The 25,840-nt window shown below is 32.1% G+C and overlaps 1 protein-coding gene across 1 annotated transcript in view; it reads left to right on the top strand.

The window, feature by feature from the left end:
- Nucleotides 1-25,840, top strand: part of LOC108913512 (colorectal mutant cancer protein) — a 189,072-nt gene that overhangs the window by 45,374 nt on the left and 117,858 nt on the right. Inside the window, exons 2-3 of the mRNA XM_018719072.2 lie at nt 12,861-13,465; nt 20,619-20,856. Of these exons, the coding sequence (XP_018574588.1) occupies nt 13,326-13,465; nt 20,619-20,856 (378 nt within the window). The 5' untranslated portion in view covers nt 12,861-13,325. The remainder of the gene's footprint in view (nt 1-12,860; nt 13,466-20,618; nt 20,857-25,840) is intronic.

The following is a 25,840-nucleotide window of genomic DNA, read 5'->3' as shown; positions in this document are numbered from 1 at the left end:
GAAGAGTATGTATGTGATAGAATTTTTGAGAATAATATGTTTTCCCAATAATGTCTGCCTTTCTGAGATATCGGATGATGAAGTGTAAAAAAGTCTACTATTTTTTCAGTAACAGAAATTTACAAATAAACTTATATTATATTAGCACTGTTTTTCTACAGATAATACAGTCTTCAAAATACTAATTCAAACAAGAAATTAGTTTGATCATGTTCCAACAAAATTCCCTCGTACTAACAAATATATAAAAAAATATCAACAGACATTTTTCATTTAAAATTAAAACCTTCATAGCGAAATGCAAATAATTTTTATACGGTACAGGACCGTTTATTTTTTTATTATTATTGTAGGAAAGATGATATGGGTGGACTGTATTATTCACTGGTCTAATCTCGATGTTTAAAGATGGCAACGACTAGATGTAAGAAATAACACGCCACAATGAATGTCGCACAACTTGTATTTGTCGTAATCATATAAACACCTGATTGATTTAACATAAGTAACAATTACTGTATTATTAGCGAGAACAGAGAGTCTTGCCGTACTCGTACGGAAGACGACTAACTACAACTACTATGTGGAAGGGCAGCGGGCACACACGCGCTAACAACGCCGCGTTTTTGCGCCTACCGTCCTTTGATATAGATATGTGATGTTTGGAAATTCAAACAATTATAATTAAAACCATAACTCCGCTACAAATTATAAAAATGGTATATTTTTAAAATGTATCTCAAAAAGGGAGAATTTTTGGAAAAATTACGGTGCATGTAAATCATATTTATTTTCAAGGATATTATCACATTCTTATTCCTCTGTATTCAGTTAACGTCCATAGATTTAGCCAATTTAACATCATTTATCAGGATTTCTTTCTTTGAAATTTTCCATAGTTTATAGAAGCCGACTGATAATACAGATGTTGGAGCTACCGAGGATGAACTTTAATTAATGATAAGATGAGACAAGATATATGTTTTGTAAATGTTGTCACGTAAATTGCACGAGACCAACATAAAGTAATTTCTTTACCGAAACACGAAGCGAAAAAGTTTTCCTCCTCAACCAAACTAAAACTTATTTTGTCCAGAGACGTTACCAAGAAAAGGAGTGTAGATAGATATAGAATACTTACTTTGACAAAAACCATATTATCACATAATGAATAAAAATTATACATTTGGGTACCTACCGCAAAACTTAAGAAAATGGAAATAATAATGTAGTAACAATAATATGTCTACACCTCGTTCTCATCATAAGGAGTAGCTTAGAAGTCAGAAACCTGTACGCAAGAGGGGGCGGCATATTATTATTCAGCAGGCCAGGAACAACTTACTTTGGTACATAAGTCTTAACCTCTGTTGCAGAAATGGGGAAAACCTGGAAAATCTCATTAATTTTAAGCGTATATCTAATTTTGAAATTCTGAAGCAGTATAGTTTGATTTTCTTTTTAATTTATGTTAGGATTATCCACTAGTAAAAGTAGAAATAATGAATTTTATTTTGTAAATATGCAGTTTATTTGAAAATACGGGTTCATTAAATTAATGATGGACAATCAGTGGCATGTAAAATCTACAGGATGATTGAGAACTTATCCGAAAAAATAAGTTAGTTGGATATACAACTGATATAAATAAATGTGATACAACGAAGAGAATATAAATCCTTCTTACTACTACCAATTTTTGCAAAACCTCTTATACGCCACTGGAAAACGACTTAGTTAAGGCCAGAACGCATATCTATCGAGCAATAACATGGAGACGCGGATTTGATATATGCTCTAAAAACTTAAAAAGGTACAGTTTCACTAATGTCATTACAGAAAATTTATGAAATAATATCAGTTTTTTTATAAAGGACCCCGCACAAACGTTATGGAAATTGATTCCCGGTGGATCTCTCTCAAACTTTGGGAATGAACTCTTCAGAACATCCCGATCAAAAGTTTTTGTGGGCACAAAACCCGGAAACCGCTCCCAACCCCCCAAAATCACCCCCCAAGGTCAGGGGATGCATTCGGCTAACTAAAGAAGCTTCAAAACCTGAAGAAAGAACATTGTGTTCTGTAATTCACATGCGATATGTACACACCACAGTGTTCTTTCTTCAGTACTAAAGTTTCTTCAGCGATTAGTTGAAGGCTTAAGGTAATTGAAGCACATTTGACCTCAGAATCGTGCTCAGCGTGCAAAAATACACCGGAAACCACATATCGCATTTGAATCACAGGCCACAATCTTCTTTCTACAGTTTTCTGAAGCTTCTTCGGCGTTTTGCTGAAGACTGATACGTGCTAGAGCAAAAATGATAACGTATTCGTGTCCAGCGCTCAAAAATACACCAGAAACCGTATATTGCATGTGTGGGTCTGATACTTTTTTTGGTGCTGCGGTATAATGAGCTGAATGCATCCCCTGACCTTTGGGGGTGATTTTGGGGGGATGGGAGCGGTTTCCGGGTTTTGTGCCCATAAGAATTTTTGATCAGGATGCTCTGAAGAGTTCATTCGCAAAATTTGAGAGAGATCCACTGGGGATCCAATTCCATAAGGTTTATGCGGGGTGCAATATTTTACAAATAATGCTTTCCTGAACTTAACTACTACAACTTTTTACATTCTGATACAGCGTTAAAAAATAGTTATTTCAAGAAAAATTTTGTAAATTTTCTGTAGCGACATTAAATAGAAAATTAAAACCATGATGGAACCAGTTAACCAAAACATTCAAAAGTATTCCTCATAAATGTCTTTATCACAAAAACGATGTTTCATTGGACAAAAGACTGTCGGCCATACTACTCTTAGTTTTTGATAAGGAACCAATTCCTTAATTCCTCTATCCCTTGTTTTAGTTTCCTCTTTTATAAGGAATAGAAAAAAATACATTAACAAAGGACTAAATTAATATTTTTTCGAAGAAGTTTTAAATTACCTTTATATATTATTTTCAGCTCTTGCATTTTTAAATACTTATTGGTCACATTTTTCATTTGACAGTTTTCTCCGTGTTTTCTTTTAAAACATGTGATGCTTAATTTTTGAGAAATTGTGAATATTTTGCATTCTCAGTATGAGTATGAGAATAATAAAAATGTAAGGGCTTTGTAATTTTTTCGATTTTTTTCTTTTTTTAAATTTTCTAATTTTACTATTACTATGCAAGTACATCGGTTGACTTTATTGTTAAAACCAATAATTTTGATGGGTGGGTTTTATAGGTGGTATAGGTAGATGAATAAATATGCGTGTTTATGCATGAACGACTGTATAGAAAGATGTATGAATTCATAAATGGGTGGGTGGATAAAAAGATGGATCCAGAACTCTGCAACACGAATTATGCCATGAAAATGGCATTTTGAACTATTTTCTGTTTTTGAATGAAAATGGACCAGCTTGTTTGACTCTATGATGGTAAATTGGAATTAAACGAGTGAAAAATCATACGTCTAGTGAACTAGTAGAATAATTTGATTTTTATAACTTTCATCGATCGTAAATGACGTTTCTTGTGAATTTTGACCTGTTTTTTGAAATTTTCCGAAAACTCAGACCCGTTGGGCCAAAACCGAAGGCAGATTCGGATTCAGCGGAAAAAAATACATGAAAATACATGGGTCTGAATACCAGATCCGATCCTTTTTTTGTGGGGCTGTGTAATTTATAAGTGAGCAATTTTAGGATATAGATTTGAATTAAGTTTTTTTTCTTGCAAATACTTGAGGAATCTCCATCTTCAGTATTATACATTACTTGGGAAACCACTCTGTATAGCTGTGATATGCACAAAAGTGCGCTTACCCTAACAGATCAATTAAGTTTTTTGCTCATCTAGAACAACCCTTGTTGTTCGACTAGCTAAAAGGGCTTCTCAATTTCTTGCCTAGATTGCCGGTAGAGAACACCCTATACAAACATGATTTATCATCTGTCATATAATACACGTTGTAATTAAATTAATTAAATTGTGTTCAAAATTTAGAATTCTGCCATGCACACGTACTATGCCGGTGGGATTTATGGGCATACATATAGCTATCGGAAAATATTTTATTATTAAAGTCAATATTGATCCGTTTTGTTTGTACTTAGACAACTAATTTATCATCTGCCAATTTACGACCTCAAATTCATAAATGTATAAATTTGTCATTCATTCACACTCGGTTCCATATTTGAATAATACTTGATGGCAGGTTTTATTTTACTGATAGTGATCCCAAACCAGGAACAGTAAAAAAAATCAATTACTGCTAAGATCATCAGATAACATTAATCTATTTAAAATATCTTGTCAGTGAAGCTTCCGATCCAAAATTGACATAAATGAAATTGTTCAGTTCATTGGGGGAAAGCAGTTGTTGATCTTGAATTTAACCGTGACCTAGAAGGTCAATTGAAGGTCAACTTCATAATTTTATATGGGAATGGATTCGGCAGAAAATTTTACATCCGAATCAGATCTCAACTTTGACCTTGCGGTTAAGGTCAAGTCCACAACGAGTTGAAATGATTTGTTACCCCTGAAGCAACCTCGGAATAAGATGTTTGTCCCCAAGGTTATTTTAAAAATATTAATTTTAACTCGAATTCTAGAAATTTTCTCATTAAATAAAATGATACCTATACAGGGTGTTTCTTAATAACGTGCTAATATTTAACGAGGTTATTCTTGGATCCATTTTAAGAAAAAAAACTTCATATGAACATATGTCCTAAAAGTCTTAACTTTAATTTTATGAATAAACATTTTTTATGATAACATTGGTATTACCCTAGATATTTTTTCAAATTTGGTACACGCCTTCTATTTATCGAGATGCATTTTCTGATGTACAAACAATTTTATTATTTTGCCAGTGGCGTCTGTGCAGGTTTTGTATTGAACATTTTTGAAGAAAAACTGTAATATAATAACGTATCAAAAATGAAGCAACGTTTTCCTAAGAATATCTTCTTATATAGGGTGTCCCGAAATTAATGCAACAAAATTTAGTCACAGATTTTTAAGACAAATTTAGGGGACCCGTATTTTCGGAGTTACAACCCCCTGAAATCCGCCCCTAAGAATAATCTTTTTTTATATATCTTAGAACCCTGTTGTACGAGAATCACTAAATTTGGTACACAGGGGTTTTATGACATTTGGAATTGGATGGTGCTACGCTTTTTGGCGAGGAACCCCCTGAAGACAGTTTTTCGTGGCCCCCTTGTTTTTGGAGCCAAAAAAATTTGGTCGCATATTTAAATTTCTTAAGCCATTTTTAGAAACATTTTTGTCTCTTGATTCTTATTTCGTAAAACACAATGTTTTCGAGCAAAATGTCAAAATGTGATGGAACGCATATCGTGATTCACCATTTTCCCCAAAAACATCGCGTTTTACGAAAAAAATATCAAAAGGCAAAAAGTTTCTAAATTCAATTGCTAACTAATAATTTTTAAGAAATTCAAATTTGCGACCAAATTTTTTTGGTTCCATGCATAGACAAGGGGCCTACGAAAAAGTGTCTTAAGGGGGTTCCCCGATAAAAAGCGTAGCACTATTAGATTCCACATGTCATAAAACCCCTGTGTACCAAATTTAGTTATTCTCATACAACAGGATTGTGAGATATAAAAAAGATTATTCGTAGGGGCAGACTTCAGGGGGCTGTAACACCGAAAGAGGGGGCCACTGGACAAAAGTCAAGTGGCCCCCTTAAGTCTTAAGAATCTATGACCAAATTTTGTTGCATTAATTTCGGGACACCCTGTATAACCCTTCAAGCGCTTTAAAAAATGTCTAAATGTCTTCTGACCAAAAGAAGATATTGAAAACGAAACTGTGTGTGCATAAATCATGAATAAACGGATAAAAAAAGATACCTAATAAATCCCAGTTCAATACACAAATAAGCTCGAATAAATTACTAGGTACTTTGTAGACAGTTCAAATAATCCGTTATAACCCCACTCACTGAATGAGAGCTGTTTATATACTAGGCATTCGCATATAAAGTGCACGTTGATCTAGAACACTCGTTATAGGGGGCCTCCACTGTCATCCCTAGGTGGAATATACCAAAATTCTGTAAATTTTTTTGCTTATTCCATTTGAGGTATTGTTGGCGATATTTCCAAATGTATATTGTACAGTTGTACATTGTTGATACAATGCATTGCATCAATAAAATAAATATTACGCTGCACTTTTTTAAAAATATAGGTTACAAAAGTAATATAAGTTCATAAGCATAAACTACTTCTTTGATTGTAATTTATAAAATGAATTACGTACTTCAGCCGGGTGAGAGAGTTCAACGACATAGTTCCAATTTTAGTAGAGTATTCCAGGCGACATTTATTCCTCAAACAACACACATAGAGTCTTTCAAAGAATAATTTATTTTTGTTTATGGTAAATTAAGAAGTCTTAGTTTTTATGGAAAATAATGAAAATATAACGTATATAAATTTTACTAGCTACGAGAGTAGATTTTAATAAAGTTTACCTTTAAAATATTTCGCTTGAGAAATGTTAAAAATTTGTTTATACATTTTTTTTTTATTTCAGCTTAATTAATCTAGTGGTAGATAAAAAACAAATATTACTTTTAAATAATGAGTTGAAATTTGAACAGACACTTTATTTTTTTACATAATTTTTCAGAAATCAAGAAATGCAGTGTGTTCATTTACTTGTCGGCCAGTCGAACATCATCAATAGATTTTAGTGGTATAAAAAATTAAAGAGGTAGTCCATATAAAATGAAAATGTTTCGTTTGCGAAATATTGATGTTAAAAAGAATTCAGGCATATCTCGAAAAGCCACTATACAAAAGAAAGTACTAACACGAGAGGTACAATTAAAAAAAATTGGCGTTGAATTAATTTGTTATCATACCAAAGATTTCGTAAATAATATGATTTTAACAATCGACCAATACGGCCCTGTACAGTGAAAACGGTGATACTTAGACAATTACTTTATAAGGCAATTCTAAATTATTTATTGAGTTCTATTTATGGTTAAAGTTTGATTCACTCGAACTTAAACACCCTGTATATTTAAACCTAAGAACTGTCTTGGCGTAAAGTATTTGATATATAGGTATGTTTCCGGATTGAAAAACTTCATAATTATTGACATTAAGTTATTTTTATATAAGTATGTATCCTAACTAACAAAGAATTAGAAAATAATAATTTATAAGGAAATCAGGATGAGGAATTCATAAATTGATATGTTTATGGCAACTTAATATAAAACATATCAATTGCAAACGGAAAAACGGTAAATAGCGTGATTAAAGACTGATTTAATAACGTATTTATAAATATTTTATGTCAGTATACCTTTGCTTTAGAATATAATATGTAGGTTCCATCAAATTACTAGTTTATTTTACTTTAATAAATTGGCCAATAAATTGAGGATTATTATATGTATTTATCTATGCTATATTTTCTATACTAATCTCCTAATATGTGATTATGTTTCGATACTTTTAATTTGTTCCATTCAATTTAATATCAAAACCGTATTAAATGTGTTCTTTAACAAAAAACTGAGTTCAAAAACCATATTTACTTCAACTAAATCGATTAACATATTATATATGCGCATTCACATTACTGAAATAAACTCCAACGGATCGATTCGTGTGTTTGATATACCTTTTCAAAAACAAATTGTACAATTTCATGAATAAAATATCTTCCCTAAGATGAAATCTATAAATCGTTTTTTAATGCCACATTTATTATTATTTTGTTTTAAAAAGTTTAAGAATCATGGAATGCAAGTTGCAGTTTCTGTTATCTAACAAACAATTTTAATCTTTCGTAAGTTCACTAGCAACTATTTAAAATCCTGTAAACCTCTGCCGTTCTGTGATACAAATAGATAAATAGAAACTAATAAGCGATGTCATCATCATCAAGAAGGTTTCACGTGTCACCAACAATATATGCGGTTCATGTCTTGTTATTTCCTGAATATGAATAAATAGGAATGTCAGGATATGACAATGAATCTAATTTACCTTGCCACTTCAATAAATCCTAAAACTGGGATCCACTCTTTTTATTTCATTATGATCAGGAAAATTAAAAATGTTTTGAGTTTCTCGCATGTTTGCTTCTACTTATATATTTAAATCTTGAAAATTGGTGTTGAATGTGGTTGAATAAAGTATGAACATTTACTATTTCTAATATTACGAATATCTCAAACATCGAATTTTTCTTCTATAAAAATTGGAATCTATCTTTTCGATTTGATTGTAAGGGAAACATTTTCTTCGATTCAGTGAATAAAAACAGACCATTAAAATACTGTAAGCATTTTATTGAATTGTTGGCAGATTCAATTTGAATATAAATAAGAAGTATGTATTTACATATTGTAATGATTAAATTCATTTCTTAGCTAGAAATGTCAACACAAATTTTCCATAGTTATCTATTAATAGTTATAGTAATACATATTTGTAACTATTAAGAAAATAAATAAATTTGATGATGCTACTACCGAGATGATCCAAGAACTAAAAAAGTAACTAATAAATCTGTGAGGTTTATCAATATTTTTAATACATCTATTTCTCAATTGAATCATGTTGTAATATCGATTTTATTAACATTATTACGTCACAACCATTAATAAAGATTGATAAATATTCTTTACAATTTGCACCAATTATTCCCTTCAAAAGTCAACACATACTTGAAAAAGAGTTCTGTGAATTTAACTTTTGTCTGCTGGGCATCTTGTATAAATGGTATCCTAAGTTTTAATCTATCAGGCTTCGAGAACGAATAGAACAACCAAAAATACTTTGATTTATAATATAAACTTATCTCTGAAATATAGGGGATTTAAGATCCCCGAAAAATTCCATTCTTTGGCCAAGTTTCCATAACATATCATCATGTTTATTTGATTGATAATAGTATTTCAAAAAGAACCTTCCATTTTATTCGAAAAACAGATCACTTTCGAGTTATTATTATTTTTTTAAATCTAAAATAAACTTGTCACAGTTCAATAAATTGAAAATCATTGTTCTTTACAGTATACAAGTATACAATTTTTTATTACGAATACAATTTTAAATACAATGTAACCAACAAAAGTTCGGAAAATTCGAAGTATGGAAATTTGTCCCTTACTAGGTACCCCTTAGAAAAACTAGGCACCCCTTAGAAAATTTGAAACTTATTAGGACAATGTTTTTTATTCTTAACGATTACTTTGCATTTAAAATTGTATTTTCAACAACCCTATAAACGATTTTGTGAAATGAATAGTTTTAGGGCTATTTTCTTTTTATTCAACTGTGCAGTAGCTAAGCTTATTTTGGATTAAAAAAAATAGTAATAACTCGAAAATAATTTGTCTTTTTATCTTTGCAATAAAATGGAATGTTTTTTTCTTTGAAATGCAATTGGGAAGCAAATGAACTGTTCAAATTTACAAATATTCAGTGTTCGAGATATCCCAGTATCTGAGCCACTTGTTTCACAAAAGTGTATTATATATTACAGTATTTTATGGTAACTGAACCATAGCACTGCGGCCTGATTAGGCCAATTGTGCGTCCCACTACTCCTATTCAGCAAGTAGATTTGCCCTTTTTACAAAATCCAAAAGCTTCCTTGCTGACACTTCTCTCAGTTCCTTGGGTTCCAAATAGGGTCTCCCAAGGAGCGCCATTCTGCTACGTGCAAATCCCGGGCACTCGCCCAGAATTTGCAGAGAAGTTTCATCCGCCGATTCACATCCTCGGCAGACCGGACTGTCTACAAGCTTTAGCTTATGTAGATGTTTCCTAAAGTGACAGTGTCCCGTTATGAGTCCTGTCACTCTCTTGAGCCGGATTCTATTCAAGCTCAGTAAATCATTCGCTCTTTCCTTCGAAGGATACTCGATGAGCTCCTTAGAATGGCTATGTCCTGGCCTTGAAGTCCAGTATTTCCTGTATTCTGTCTCAGTCCATTTGCCCAGATCCCGCCTGACCACACTGGGAGATGTACCGCAGAAGGGCTCCCGGTCAATGAACTCTGTCTCGGATCCTTTCCTAGCAAGTTCATCCGCTTTCTCATTTCCACAAATGCCTTTGTGCCCTGGCACCCAACACAGTCTGACTGTACTGTTGGTGGCCAGTTCAGTCAGCATTTGTAAACAATCCCACACCAGTTTTGAACTTATCTAACTGATGTCAATATAATGTACACCAAATTTAGTTCTAATCTTCAATCAATTCTCAATTCTCAATGTTTCAGAGAACATTTACAGTAAATTATATTACTTGGGTACTTTTAACACCCTGTGTCTTTAAGTTTATAATAAAAGTAGCGTTATTTTTTGTTGTGCTATTCGCAGCGGAAATCTAATACAATGAAACTGGGACAGCCTGTAGACCATACTTGAATTGTTATGAAGGTATGGAAGGAAAATGGAAAGTGAGGAAACTCACTTATTTTTAATTTTACGGAAAAATATAAATCTTATTGAAATTTTGTTTCATGTTACACAAATACACAAAAATGTAAAGTCTAAATGAAAGCAGCAAAATAGGTTAAAAACATGAATAATTCGACTTAACCGACGACTTAACCAATGTGCAACATCTGGTTCAGCTACGGAAAATATCAATCGATCTAAGGAAAGTATTTTTCAACTTGGGTTTAGAACAGAAGCACTTAAAAATAGGTTACCCATCATTTATTTGAAACAATTGATTATCCCAAATTTACCAAAGGTTTTATTTTTATACAATAAGCAATTATTTTGAAGGTGAATCAAATAACTCTAATTTATAATTCATTATTTATAAAAAAAACGTCGCTGTCCCCATCTCTACGGCATTGATTATTTTATTTTTTCGGTGATACCACGAAATAATGTCTCGAATCAATCGGTATTACACCAAGTTTCAGATTTTTTATGCAAGTCATTTCGAAAGTAAAAAGAAATGGAAAGATTTTGTTCTAGAAATTTGCAAGGCCGTACTTTCGTAAATAGTCCAATATTACAAATTTCAGACCTATATCGATTATTTGCAATTTTTGCAAGGTTTTTGAAATTCTTCTACACAATCGGTTATATCATCATATCAGCAGAACGTTGACTATACATCAGCATGGGTTTATGAAGGGGCGTGCCACTGCCACCAATTTCGTTAATGTTACACAATTCTCCGAAATCTTAGACAAACAGTCTCAGGTCGATGTCGTATATACTGACATGACGAAGGCATTTGACAGACTTGATCATGGCATGCTGTTAAGGAAATTATTATCGTGTGGTTTGTCGTTAAACTTAATCAACCTGTTCACTTCTTATCTGATCGATAGAAAACAGTATGTCATGTTCAATGGTTTTAAATCTACTGAATACGTAGCTTCATCTGGAGTGCCTCAGGGAAGCAACTTGGGCCCATTATTTAATATTTTTATAAATGATATTGTTAGTATAATAGATGTGCAATGCCTTCTTTATGCAGATGACCTGAAAATTTATGTGTGAGATTCAATCTGAGGCTGACTGTGTTCGGTTATATGATAACTTAAAACGTGTTGTAGAATGGTGCAGTTTAAATCATCTTGAGATCAATGTCGCAAAATGTAATGTAATGTCCTATTCCCTCAAAAAAGACCTAATCAGTTACGATTACAGGATAAACGATATCGTCATTCAGAGACCAGAAACTGTATCTGATTTAGGTATAATATTTGACAAGCGTCTATCCTTCAATGCGCATATAGATAACGTAGTTGCCAAGTCTAATCGTATGTATGGTTTTATAGCTCGATATAGTAGGGACTTTGCTAATCCTGTAACATTAAAAATCCTATATTACGCGTATGTAAGGACAAAGTTAGAGTATGCCTCTGTAGTATGGAATCCGTATTATCAGACACAATCTGTCAAGCTGGAAGTTGTTCAAAGACGTTTCCTGAAACTGTTGTCTTTCAAATCTGATGGCATCTACCCTGAGATTGGTATATCTCATGACTTTTTGCTTCAGAAACACGGTTGGTTTTAAAAGTTTAAGTATTCGTAGGCAGTGCAGTAACTATTTTCTTGTTTAAACTATTGAACAATCAAACTGATGATTCTAACATTTTGGAAAAGTTAGGGTTAAATATTCCTAGGTTCTTGTTACGCTCTGTTGCTACGTTCCATCTTCCTGTCCCTCGAACTAATGTTTTAAGCAAGTCTCCTTTATTTCAATGTTGTTCTAACTACAATTTAATAAGCAGCCAGCTTGATATATTTAACACAACCATTGCCTGTATCAAAAAAGTGTTTTTGGGTTAGTTCCTGTTTGTGTGTTATTTTATTTGCTGTTATTTAGTGTATTTTCATTGTTACCTCATCCTGTAATTAGTGTAAACTGTTGGATGATGTAATTTTTAAAATAAAAAAATTAAATATGCCCAATTAAACAAAATTTACCAAAAACAGTTTTCCAAGCTTATTACAGTAATAATAATTTACTATACGAAATACAGTTACGGACTACCCTGGTAAATATGCATTGAAACATAATTAATAACTCACAATACGCAAGAAACAGGTTTTTTTTTTTGTTCGTGTGGAAACAACTCGATGAGAGTTACGAGTTGTCAAAGTAAGACATAACATAATAGCACATTTTATATGCCGTCAATAGAAACAAAATAATACCATATTCGTCAATCACTGACTTTACTCATAATCAGATAAACTCTTGAAGTAGTAAATTATTTATTTAATTTTATATCATGACTGGTTACTTAGTTATTAGGTATATATAAGAAAATGTTAACAATATTATTCATAAAATTATTTTATTTATTTACTTATTAGGTACTATAATTAACTCGTCCTTCTGAAAAAATAACAGGAAGCATCTGCTGTGCGCGAAAGTGTTAAGTGAGATCATAAACATGCTCCAATTTAAATCAAGTGGAGCATTCTAAGCACGTTCAAAACAAAACAGTGCCATTATTTAAAACGCAACTTGACTGTCATGCCAAATGCGAGAGGATCCAAGGCGTACGCGATAATTCCGTAACTAAAAAACCCCGTCAGCCTCCCCACGGCTGACATGTTTCGATAGTTTGCCCGTCCCTGAAAAGCACCAGGCTGGCGGGCACGGAACTCACCCTTGAAAATGGCGGCGACAAGAGCTGTCTCACCACCTACATTTTTAATCCCGTCGACACGTGCACAGGCACACCCAGCCCGGAGAAGTTCCCCGTGAGGACTCCGGACGGGGAGATCAAGTTCGCCTCGCGAGAGGATGTCGTCCACAACGCCATCGAGACGCATATGCACCCCAACTTCCTGTACGGGAAGATCCTGCCCGACGGGAGGCCGAATTTTTTAACTGACTATGAGTTGAGTTACAGGAACTGTAATTTCGGTGCTGCCGATCATTCGAAGTGTTGTGTGGGCGGTCACTTTGGCAGGTTTGTACAGAAAATTTTTGTGTTTCTCCCGAATGCTACCACCCGCAAAATAAAGGAGTATGTTCGATTTGTATGTCTTTTTAAAAATTGTTGTCCAAACTTGAAATTTATTACAGGAAATACAGATACTTACCAACATTCCTGTTTTTAAATAAATCTTTTGACTATACTGAGAAAAAGTTGTATTAAAAGTGTACTCATTTGTAGCAGTCCTGACTATAATTTAAATATAAAATAGATATAACTAACTACAACTTGAGCCACCATTTCCAACAAGTTGTATATAAAATGTATTTAATTTTACTACGATTTTGTTAAATATATTCATTTTTTATTTTGCGGTAAGATGCACATACTGTTTTTTAATACTTTCAGTGTTAAAATTGTCGAAGAATTTGTTTTCTGGCCCTAAAAAATATATACCACAAATTATTGCATATATTGATTTTATTTTAACTCAGCGATAATTACATTAATTAAAGTTAGAAAACAAACACACTTAAATGTGGGAAGAAAATAATACAATCTTGAAATAAAAACAAATACTACACATGTGTAGTTAACAAACACATTTGGAAAACACTATAAAAGATGTATAAATATGTGGTAGATACCCTATTCTTAAAACGTCCATAAATATAACGAGCGTTCAAATAAAAACGTGGTCGAAGTTGGCTCTGACACATTGGACGTAGGGAGTAGCTTATAGCGACCAACTTAACCTCATTTCTCAACGAGCTGTATAGCAGCTGTCAGTTTCAATAACGTTAATGACTATATAACTTTATTTTAAAGAATAATCGTGATAACAATAACAAACAATTAAAGGAGCTGCTGAAAGTGTCCCCCTCCTTGTTCCAAGCACTTTTCACACCTGTTCCTCAAATAATTAAAGACATTTTCTAAGATGCTCGGGGTATTGTTAATTTCAGGAATCTTGTCTATAAGTCGAACCTGCAGATGGTTTAAATCAGGAATAGGCAGTTCAAAAATAGTGTTTTTAAGGTAAGGCCACAAAAAGAAATCACACGGCGTAATATCACATGACCTCGGTGGTAATTCATGTTGAGCATTGAGACTTATTAGTCGATTTTGGAAAACTTCCCTCAACATATTCATCGTCTCGCCTGCCGTATGTGCCCTTGCGCCATCTTGTTGAAAGTAAAAGTTTGTAATTTCGTTTTCTTCCAGCTGGTTAACAAAAGGAGCGATAATTTCTTCTCTATACTTTTGCGCAGTAAGAGTACCATTAATAAAAATATGTCCATAAATCCTCCTTCGATTGAGAGCACACCAAACTCCAATTTTTTGAGCGTGTAGAGGGCCCTCGACAAAAAAGTTATCTGGTTTTTCAGAAGACCACATTCTCATATTCTGTGAGTTTATGTAACCACTTAAATTAAACCAGGCTTCATCAGAAAAAAATGTGATATTATGAAGTTCACCGTAGTTGTTTAAAAACCACAAAATACAGCCCGTCGCGGAAAATCAACTTCATGAAGTTCTTGCTGACAAGTTAAACGATAGGAGAACAAACGCAAATCTTTTTTTAACACTGTGTGGCAGGTACCAACTGATACTCCCACCATTTGTGATAAAACACGTACAGAAGTTCTTGGCGCATTTTCCATTATTTGTTGGACATTTTCTTTTAATTCTTCAGTCCGCTTTTTAGGTCGGCCGCTTCCTTCTTTTCTTGTTACACTGCCCGTTTCACGAAAAACATTAACACAACGCTGAACTGCACTTTGAAAAATTTTGTACTCAACAACGCCGGGAAATTGATTTTGAAATTCTATGAAACATTCCTCAATAGAATACTTCCATATTCCATCAATCTTGCGTCCATTTCTAAAGTAGGACTCTATGATAAACACTTTTTGTTCTTGAGAAAACACCATTTTAAACGCTTTTTAAAACGAAAATATTCAAATTGATAGCGTCGATATAGCGCTTTGACAGATGACGTTTAAGTTCATTTGCTATACGCTACGCCCTACGTCCAAATTTTCAGAACCAACTTGACCACGTTTTTATTTGAACGCTCGTTATAATTAATTATTTTTAGAAAAATTATTACCACAAAAACACAAGTTTTGCGTGTATAAGTCTATACAAATATGAGAGCACGATCGATGGTTTCCAAGGTTCTGCTAATTTTTGTCTTGTAAATATAGAGATGTTTTCTCGTAGCATCTTCCTGATAAAAGTTTTAGTTAATTTGGTCTTCCTAATCATGTTTCGTTTAGGATAAGATTTAATAGATTTTATTGACCTATATTTACTGTGTGTATCACCCAAATCGAATAAATTCAATAATAAATAAATGGGGACGGGTTCGAAAAAACGCTCGGAAACGTCGATTGGTATTTTTAGTTGCGCATATTTTTCGTCTTCTTAAGTCAGCGAAATCGAGGGGTTTAGTTTTGTTTGCAATACTTGTGACATATCCCCATGAGAAGTATAATGGTGTCAGATCAGGGGATCAAGCTAGCCATACCATCGATCCTCGTCTCCTTATCCACCGATTTGGAAATATTCGGCTGCAGTACCGCCGAACACTGATTTGGTAATGGGTCGTTACTCCATCTTTCTGAAACCATATCATAGTCTCTGGAACTTGTGGGTTCGCTTAATCTGGATATAAGTTTGTCAGAGTTGGTACGACATTATTTTGGAGCAGTGCTAAATAATTATAGCCCTTCAACTTGTCATCAATGAAAAAGGGACCTATGATAATATGATCTCCGACAATTCCTGCCCAAACATGAACTTTTTCAGGGTATTTCGAATGTTCTTCCGTAATCCAGTGAGGATTTTTCCTAGACCAATAACGGCAATTTTGACCATTAGCATGACCGTGAAGTGTAAAGGTGCACTCATCAGAAAACAAAACATGTTCTAATTGGATCACATTATTCTCTAACATTGCCATCATTTGTTCACAAAAATACGTCCTCCTATTGAAATCTTCTTCCATGAGCTCCTGAGTTGGTTTCATTTTATAGGGATGCATTTTATTTTCCTTTAATATTCGAATAGTCGATTCGGCCCTAATCGAACATTAGGGCTGTTTTTCGTCTAGAAGTATGTGAGTTTTCCTCAAACTCAAGCATAATATCCAATTTGGTATCATCACTTATTGCATTGGCAGCTGCTTTTTCTATCTGCCTTACATGTCCAAGCTCGCGAAACTACTTTTCTATTTTATTAATAATTGTCCCTTGGGATATAAGGCGGCAAATTTGGAAATTTCCATAATCAATCATCCGTAGAATTGTTATTTTGTGCATTTCTGTTAAATGAACCATTTTTCTGATATCGAGTTAACGAAATTCAAACGACTGACAACTACTGTCATGCAGACAACACGTTGCTAAGGCCATGCGTTTTAAACAAAAGTACACAAAACTATTTATAGTTTTTTTTTATTTCATATCAGTAAAAAGGAACGCTGAAATTGTTCTTGCTTGCTTTCTCATTATCAAGAGCTAAATGGGAAATAATATTGAGTGTGTTGTAACGAATTTCTGTAATAAAATAATTTTCTTTTTTTAATGTTAATTTTTGCAATAAAATTGAAAACACTTATAATATTTCTGAAACAGTTGAAGATAGGTATAGGACATTGTACATGAAATATGTCTAGAAATTTCTGAAGAATCCAAAAATTGTATAATGTACCCTGTTGCATTTAAAATAAGAAAGTTGGTATTGACCACTGTTACATGACACCCTGTATAAAAAGTTTTTGTTGAAAAAATGCGCAACTAAAAATACCAATGGACGCGTCCGAGCGTTTTTTCAAACACACCCCCATTTATTTATTATTGAATTTATTCCATTTGGCTGATACACACTGTACTTACCTATAAGTAAAGAACTATGTTGTACAGAGTTTTCAATAGAAAATGATTACTTTAATAGTTTTTAATTTTGATTTTAAAGAAAAGGTTTTCTTTAATACTCTGTAGGTCCTGCAATTTTTATGTATTTGAAATGGTGAAATTTTTCTGATTTCAGAATTATGTCATGTTTGCGTCGGTAGTTTTTTCTAGATAATACTTTTTGATTCATATCGACGCTATAACTGCACCTTTGTCATGTCATTGTTATTAAATTTAAATTACATTGTAATAAAGAGAAATTGATAACAATTTGAACAAATTGACAAATATATTTCATCTCTTAAATGCAATTTCGAAGAAGGTTTTAGCACGATAAACCAAAAAAATTGCCCTAAAATGTCAATTAGGTTGTTTTAAATACGGTGCGGTGGTATATATCTGTATATATACATTTCAAATGGCCAAAAAATAAATAAATGATTTTTATACTGAAAAAATGCCTTGTGAAAAATTACAATATCGTGCGACTTCTTTTCTGCAAAAAAACTTTCACGATTATAATGCGTATAAAAAATGTTTCCTGTAATTCCAAAAATAATGTATTAACTCTTATTGTAGTAAAATTAAAAAACGTCCTATTGAATTCAATAATTTATATCTACCTTTATGTTTGTAGCAGAAGGTACATATTGTGAAAATATTTAATAAAACATGTTTTGCCACAATGTTGTTTCTATATAAAATTATTTACAGAAATTTATAAAGATATATTGAGGTAGATCTGACCTAGACATGCGCAATAAGAATTCTTTACACCTTTAGATTACTTTATTAGGTATATTTTTATCACTATACAGATGTGTTAAGTGCCATTCAAAACACACATGTATTAAGTGTCACACAAAACAAATTATAAGTAGATTTGCTTGAAAAGCTAGAACCAATACCTAATCAAACTTTCTTATTTATTAGCACATTTTAGTTGCAATTGTTGTAATCTTTATTAGTATTTTCGAAATTCATTTGTTACCTGTACTTGAGTACTGTTAGTGTTTTCTTTGAAAATTTCTTCTTCCCCTACATACATAAGTGTGTTGCTTTTATAACTTTAAATCAACGTAATAATAATTGTTTGAATACAATAATTCAAATATTAATAATTTATGGTGTAAAATTTTTTCAGTACTTCAATTTAATTTTTGGAAAATTTCTAAGCACTTTAAAAATTTTCAACAGTAATGTGGTAACAAAAGCTACGATTTATGGAAATTTTTTTAGAAATTCAATAAAATTTTGTGATTTTATTAATATTTATTTAACACATCTAAATAGACTCTCGACCAAAATAAAAAGTGAACATATACAATTGTAATAAACTTAAATTCAACAATTTAAATAGGCATAATCTGTTGGTATTGCATGCCACAAATTGTAATATAGTCAATTGTGCTACTATTGTATAAACTTTTAATACAACTTCTATTTCCGTGATATACTACTTGAAATGAAAAGTTTACATGAAAAGTACTACTTAGTACTTTTCATGTAAATAATTTATTAGAAAAGCAACCAATAATTGTCATAATTATGTCTTTGTTTATAACGCCCAACTATTAAGGTAGGTATCTAATTACATAGTAGTAAAAGGTACATAATCATATTGAATATACTTATTATTATTGTCACTTATACAAACAACTCTCGTAGTAGCTGATGAACTTAACTGCAAATAAAGTCAATATCTCAATTTTGAAATGTAGCACCTACGTTAAAAGTCCCTGATGCGGAACTATTTAAATTACTTACATTTTTCAGTTTAATAAAATGAAATATAGATTTGGTTGACATTGGTATATTTTGAATATTTTTATGAATTCATGATATATTGCCAAGAATAAAAATAAAACAAATGCACTTCATTAAAAATTCAAACTTCTACTTTCTATTGACGGACAGGACTTGTTTTGAAAGATATTCGTATTAAGAAATATATTAGTGCCATCAATGTTCCCTATTGCATTTCCAAAGATATTGACACCTATATTAAAGCATTCGGATCAAATACCACCAATATAAGTAGCTACTTATATTTTATATTAATCTAGAGGCTTTAAATCATAAACCTAAAAGCCGATTTACAAAAATGTTAATAGAAAAATTCGTATCCGAGATTAAGAATGTTTTATCTTTATTAATAATAGGAAAATATGCCGATGGCAACATAATACTGAAGAAAGATAAATGACTGATAAGGTTCATAAATAAAAAAGCCAAAGACAGTATAACTCGTTATAGTTTCCATAAAGGCTTATTAGAAACAACTGAAATTTTTCTAATCTACATTAACAATAAATTAATCTTTCAATTTAATTGCTACATATTGCAAAAGATAACACTTGCAAACATGCTAATCATAATTTAAAATTTGAATTGATGTGAATACTATATAAAAATTTAATTAAGCTGAAACATAAGAAATTGATTGACAAATGACTGACCATCATCTATATATTTATAAAATGTTCTTTTTCAAGCGGATGCTATAATAATGCTTTCTTGATTCTCATGAAATTTTTATATCCATTTATTTATATTTGGTTGATAACAAACTAATAAATCTTGGCAAAAAGATAAATCATCCCCCTGTACAAATAGGATACACGTTTTGTTAGCCAACTCCTTTAAAGACCAAAAGTTAACATAATATGTTCGAAAACTTTTATATTTGGAAGCTACGCTCGTGATAAAAAATCGATAATTGCGGCCCTGCCCACGGATGTAGTAAATTGCCAATAACAGAAATTGGCTATTTATAAGATATACCTTTTTTCCTGAATAACCGTTACTAAATAAATTTACGTAAAAAATCCAATCCATAATGTTTATTATTAACGTAAAAGAATATCTAAACTATTAAATGCTGCGAACGGAATATCAGCGTATTCATTTAAAAAAACATTTGATATTTTTTTACTAGCAGAAATCCATAAATTTATACTAATGAATAATGTAGGTAAATTTAACCGTCAAAATTAACAACTAAAGCCGTCCGAATATAACTCTATGAATTGTATTTTAGAAAAGTGTCATTTTAATACTTTAAGCTGCGATTTAAATCACGAATCTAAAATTGGTATTCAAATTGTGTTAAAATTATGTGCATATTATATGAAGTTGCCAGTAATAATTTACATTCTTATGGCTGAAAACTTCCCGCAGTCGCGAATTGATGAACACAGATCGAACAAGCTTCTCTCATTTCCTAACTCCTAAAGATATTTTCTGTACAAACCTCCACCTTATAGGGACTTGAGTTTCGGTCATTTATATACGATAAGTAGAAGTGATAAGGAAGAAAGGACTTACGATGAGCCCTACACAGGCGATTTACCTAGAAGGTCGTGGTTGTGTTGTCCTGGATCGCAGCACCATGTCGAATGCGAGCAGCCGCCCCTCCTGGAAACCGCAAGCAAGTCGCCGTCGACACCGTCGGAAGCCATCACCAAAGCACCTAGTCACAATAATATCTGCTCTGGGACATGCGTACGTATTCACTGTTATTATTTTAAAGTAGATAAATATACTAATCTGAAGAACTGTCCAGAATCTAGTACTACGAGAATTACTCCTGTACCCAATTAAAAATAAATATCAGTTATTTTATATTTTATGAAATAACAAGCTTTCGTAGAATTGCCCCGCCTATTTGCGGGGGCTTTTTATCAAGAATTGCCTAGGATTTTGAAATAAGTGAAATTATAATGTGCGTTCCAAAATAAACAGGACTTTTAAAAATAAGAACAAATATTTTTTTGGCAAAACCGATTTATTTTATTCAAAATGGTCCCCTTCCGACAAAATGCTTTCCTTTCTTCGGTAAATGCATTCCGAGAAGTCTCACGGTACCAAATCAGGCGAATATGTGGAATAGTTGACAGTTAAAATGAAATTTTTGGTCAAAAAATCGGTCACAAATGTCGATCGATGAGAAGGCGCATTATCATGCAACAAACGCCAATTCTTTCCTGCGCGATATTCTAGCCGAATACGAGAATACAATGCACCAAACGCTTCAAAATGCCAAGATAGGATTGTGCATTAACGGTGGGCAATGCCTTTGGAACCGTAAAAACAAATCAACATTGTCTTCACTTTGTCTCCAAACAAGATTTTTTGGATTTTGGCTCGTCTGACGCTTTTTTCGGCACTTTGGCGCTTGGTTTCTGGACCATTTTGAAAACACCACGTTTCATCACCAGTCACAATGTTGTAAAGGAAGTTTTTGTTCTTTTGATGATGTCCTTCAAATGTTGAATTCTGAGCAATTTTTGATCATCTGTCAATTTGTGTGGAGCAAACCGTGCACACACTTTTCGGTAGCCTAAATGTTCGACTAAGATGCGATAAATTGATATTTTTGAGATGCTCAATTTCAATTCCTACATTCATGGAAGATATTGCCTGATCTTTGGCAGTTTTTAAACTGATGTCCGCGACGGGATTATCACCATCAATTGAAACATTTCGGTAAAAGTTTTACCAGATTTTAAACAAAACTTAATTTAGCCCTTTTAATCCAATAAAGTTGTGCTCGCCTTATAGGCGGCCTCAAGAAAAAAATACAAACAGATGATTTTTTCAGGGTTGCTTGGGGATTGCCTCGTGAGTATCCAACCATAAGATCACACTCGAACTTCTGGTACGACTAAAATGACCTTAACAAAAGTTGTAGGGGATCAAATTCTGAACAACTTTTATGTGACAAAAATTGGGCACGCTGCAGTGGTGGTCTTGTAAACATGTTTTTACAAAGCGTTGGCGACAGTGGGTGTGGGGCAAGCGTTGTTAGGCTGTGTGTTAGCTGACAGTTGCATCAGTTCATGTTTAGTTTTGTCATATAATGCGCAGTAACTCGTTAAGTATTAGAGATACAAAAATATTTTGTAAGGAAAAGTTGTTCAAAATAAGTCATTTTTTTGTAAAAATATGTTTACAAGACCACTTCTGTGGCGTGCCCAATTTTTGTCACATAATGCGTAGTAACTCGTTAAGGATTCAAAAAAATTTTATGAGGAAAAATTGTTCAAAATTTGATCCTCTACAACTTTTATTAAGATTATTTTGCTCTAAATAAATGTTTAGGCAACCATCCCCACAGCGCAAGTCGTACCAGGAGTTCGAGTGTGATCTTGACCCTGAAAAAATCATCCTGTTTGGATTTTTTTATATAAAATGACATCTTCATTGGATTATTTGTTCGATGCTTATTTTTGTACCGATGACACAAATATACTGTCATTTCAGACGCAATAACTCCGCTTCTATTCGTCCAAATGTCATGAAATTTTGACAGTACATCAGTGAGAGATCTACCGTATCGATGCATTACCAATAGATAACCTCACAAGAAATACTTATTTTTGAAAATCTCTAAAGCAACTTTTAAATCTTCCTTCCAACACGCGTCAACAGTCATCGACGTTTATTCTGAAGAAAAGTGTCTGCATTTACTGCTTCATCTGGGGGTTTAAAGTCAACCGAATCACTTCATTGATTATTGTTTATTCTCATAATAAATGAAAGTTCCGGAAATATCTACTGCTATTCAAAACTTGATAAAATTTGATATATACTTAGGTTGCCTTAATCAATTTACTTTGAGACTAGATTCTGGATGATAATGATATAGATTTAATAAATTAAGGTTATCTGAGTCCGAAATTATTACTAATGTACCTGAGCCCAAAAGGTACATAAGCAACAAGCAGGCGAAACAGTAAAAATGCAGGTTTTGATTGATGTACATATAACATTTTTCATTTAGCGTCTCTTCCTTGATCAGCATAGGTATTTTCTATACATTATCACTTTTTAGATGTAGTATTAACTAGTTTATTATATCCGATTATAGCGGACGTCAAGTAAATGAATCCGTGAAGTAATGTGGCATTTAAAAATTACTTTTTTCGTCTAAAAATTAATTAAATGAATTCGTGTAAATGAATTTTCAGGTAAGAGCGACGGAGTGTACGAATACCTTTAATTACCCAATATATAGCTATTTAAAAATCGTTTTTTCTTTAAGAAACAAAAGGGGCAATTAAAAACGGAAATTGTAATACTAAAAATGACCCACCAACTTCCATAAAACTATAAAGTTTGTTTTTAGGAACCAGAAATATGAATTCCTGTCAATTTCTCGTAAAATGTTCAGTTCAATAAAACTTAAAAAATCGTACAAATTAAATTAGAATCAGTAAAGTACTGCTAACAAAACGGGTTATCACCTTTAAATCTCCGTTACTGGATTGCGTAATTTATTTTGTGAGTACTGCTGAATGATCAGCCATGAGGCTGTTATAAATAATATAGTAAATGTCAGGTTTTCGAAAAAGCGCCTTGGTGAAGATTGCAACGCCCTCTATTTTTTCAACGAAGTAGGTATATAAGGAATATATTTGGCTTCCTTCCATTATATTTGTGCATTCTGTATACCCTCGAAATTTGTTAGTTCATTTTGTATAATGTTAAAAGTTATAAAAATTGCAATTTATTCATAATTTCAGGATTATATTGCGAAAAATAACACATCACAGTCTTTGGTACATATAATCGCTATAAGTTCTATTATTTCTCCCATCTTTTCTTCGGTGTTCCAGTGTTTTTCATGTCAAACTTTTCCAATTTTTTTCTACTTCTCATACATTCTGCTGATATTATTTTACCTACCTTTTCATATAAAAAAAATATTTTGTACCTTTGTCCTTATTTCATCTCTCCGTAAATATTTAATTTCTATTACCTACATTATTCCCTTTTTTCTTCCTTGTATAAAATTATTGGGGTGACTTTCCCGTAAGATGTTTTTATAGCAGGTATACCTGTATATTCTACTTCTAATTCTTCTTATTCTAATTATATTTTTGATTTTTGGAATTATCATTACAAACTTCAGCATAATATCCGCAACAAATTTTTACTTTAAATTTTTTTTCTACCAAAAGATATGCATAAAATATTTACTACACATTTCAGTTTTTGAATTTTCTATTATTTTGCGGTAGAAATATGTGATGGTTAATTATGTAAATTGTTGAAATTTACGCATTTGAATTATGTTTCTGTTGTAACTAGCAAGCATACAATCAATTATATGATTCCGATACATACAGGGCATCCCAGAAAGGTTGGGTTACCGCTCGACCATGGATTCCTGGAATTAAAATAAAACAATACGGACCAACATACCGTTATACAAAAGTAAGTAAGTAAAATATAACCGCTGATTCTGATACAACAAGAAACATTTTTTTAGTACTTACCTAAAACTACTTTAGCTAGAAACTTCTTATTTATTCTATATTCTGCACATGAAATGCTTCCTAATGATACTACAACCATTCTAGGAATATTAAATAAAATTGTGATATTTTAACAGCATAACAGTTTTTTTTATATCCAAATATTCGAAATTCGGTAATCCCCTGTATTTCAAAGTATTTACTAGCCAAAATTGACCTTCTTTTATGTGAAATTCATAGCAAATATCAAAATTTTAGATGAAAAAATAATTTTTTTAAAATTAATTTTGTGTTACAAAATGTAAACCATTGGCACACGTATAAAAATGGTATAGGCTGGACAAGATGGTGGAGTACCCAAAAAATAACACTCTGTATCTTATTTTCTTATATATTAAGCATAAGTGTTAAAAAATGTTGTTTCAAGGTAATACATTCAGATGTTGCGCGTAGACGTTAAACTTTGTATATTGTTCATTTAAGTTCATGCAGATATCCGCTACTATTGGCCGTTGTTGGTACTGCCATTTAAACATAATTGCCTATTCATTTAATGATCATTAGTCAATTTCAGTCTGTTAAAAAAAAAACTTATTTTCAATAAATTAATGTTTTAAGGTAGAAAACTTTATTAAACTTTTCTGCTTTTTCTGATAAACATATAAATGATTGAAAATATAGTATAAAATATATCCTATCGTTGTATCCTTTATTTTCTTTAGCAGGATATTTACGACTACGTTAGGTATAAAATTTGTTGGAGATTTTTCGTGATAACACTAAAAGGATACAGAATCTAAACAGTAATTAATAATTATTTGACACGTAATATAGGCTACGAATACTTTCACTGCTGTGTATAACAAAAACCTAATTTTCGGGCTTTTATTACGTTTTTCATGCCGCCAAACGGTTTCATTAATCATAACTTTATTTTCCTTCCGTTCACTAATGGATTTTCTTGGGTTTTTTCCTCCGCACAAAAAATTACGTCGAAAACTTTATTAATAAACAGTATAATAATAATAGCATATCTGTATTCGGCAGATAAAAATAATATAAACATTAATTTTCGACTGAATTCAATTAATATAAGCTGTAGGTATAATGTGCAGTTTGAACATGAACCAAATTAAAAATTTTACATATATATTTCAGTGTTCTAAATGTTCTGTGTGTGACTGATATTATTACTTACATTTGTTAAAATTACGTAAGTATTTTTT

The sequence above is a fragment of the Anoplophora glabripennis genome, unplaced genomic scaffold (genome assembly GCF_000390285.2).
Source record: "Anoplophora glabripennis isolate ALB-LARVAE unplaced genomic scaffold, Agla_2.0 scaffold37, whole genome shotgun sequence".
NCBI classification, from domain to species: domain Eukaryota; kingdom Metazoa; phylum Arthropoda; class Insecta; order Coleoptera; family Cerambycidae; genus Anoplophora; species Anoplophora glabripennis.
This window is presented reverse-complemented; position numbering and strand designations above follow the sequence as displayed.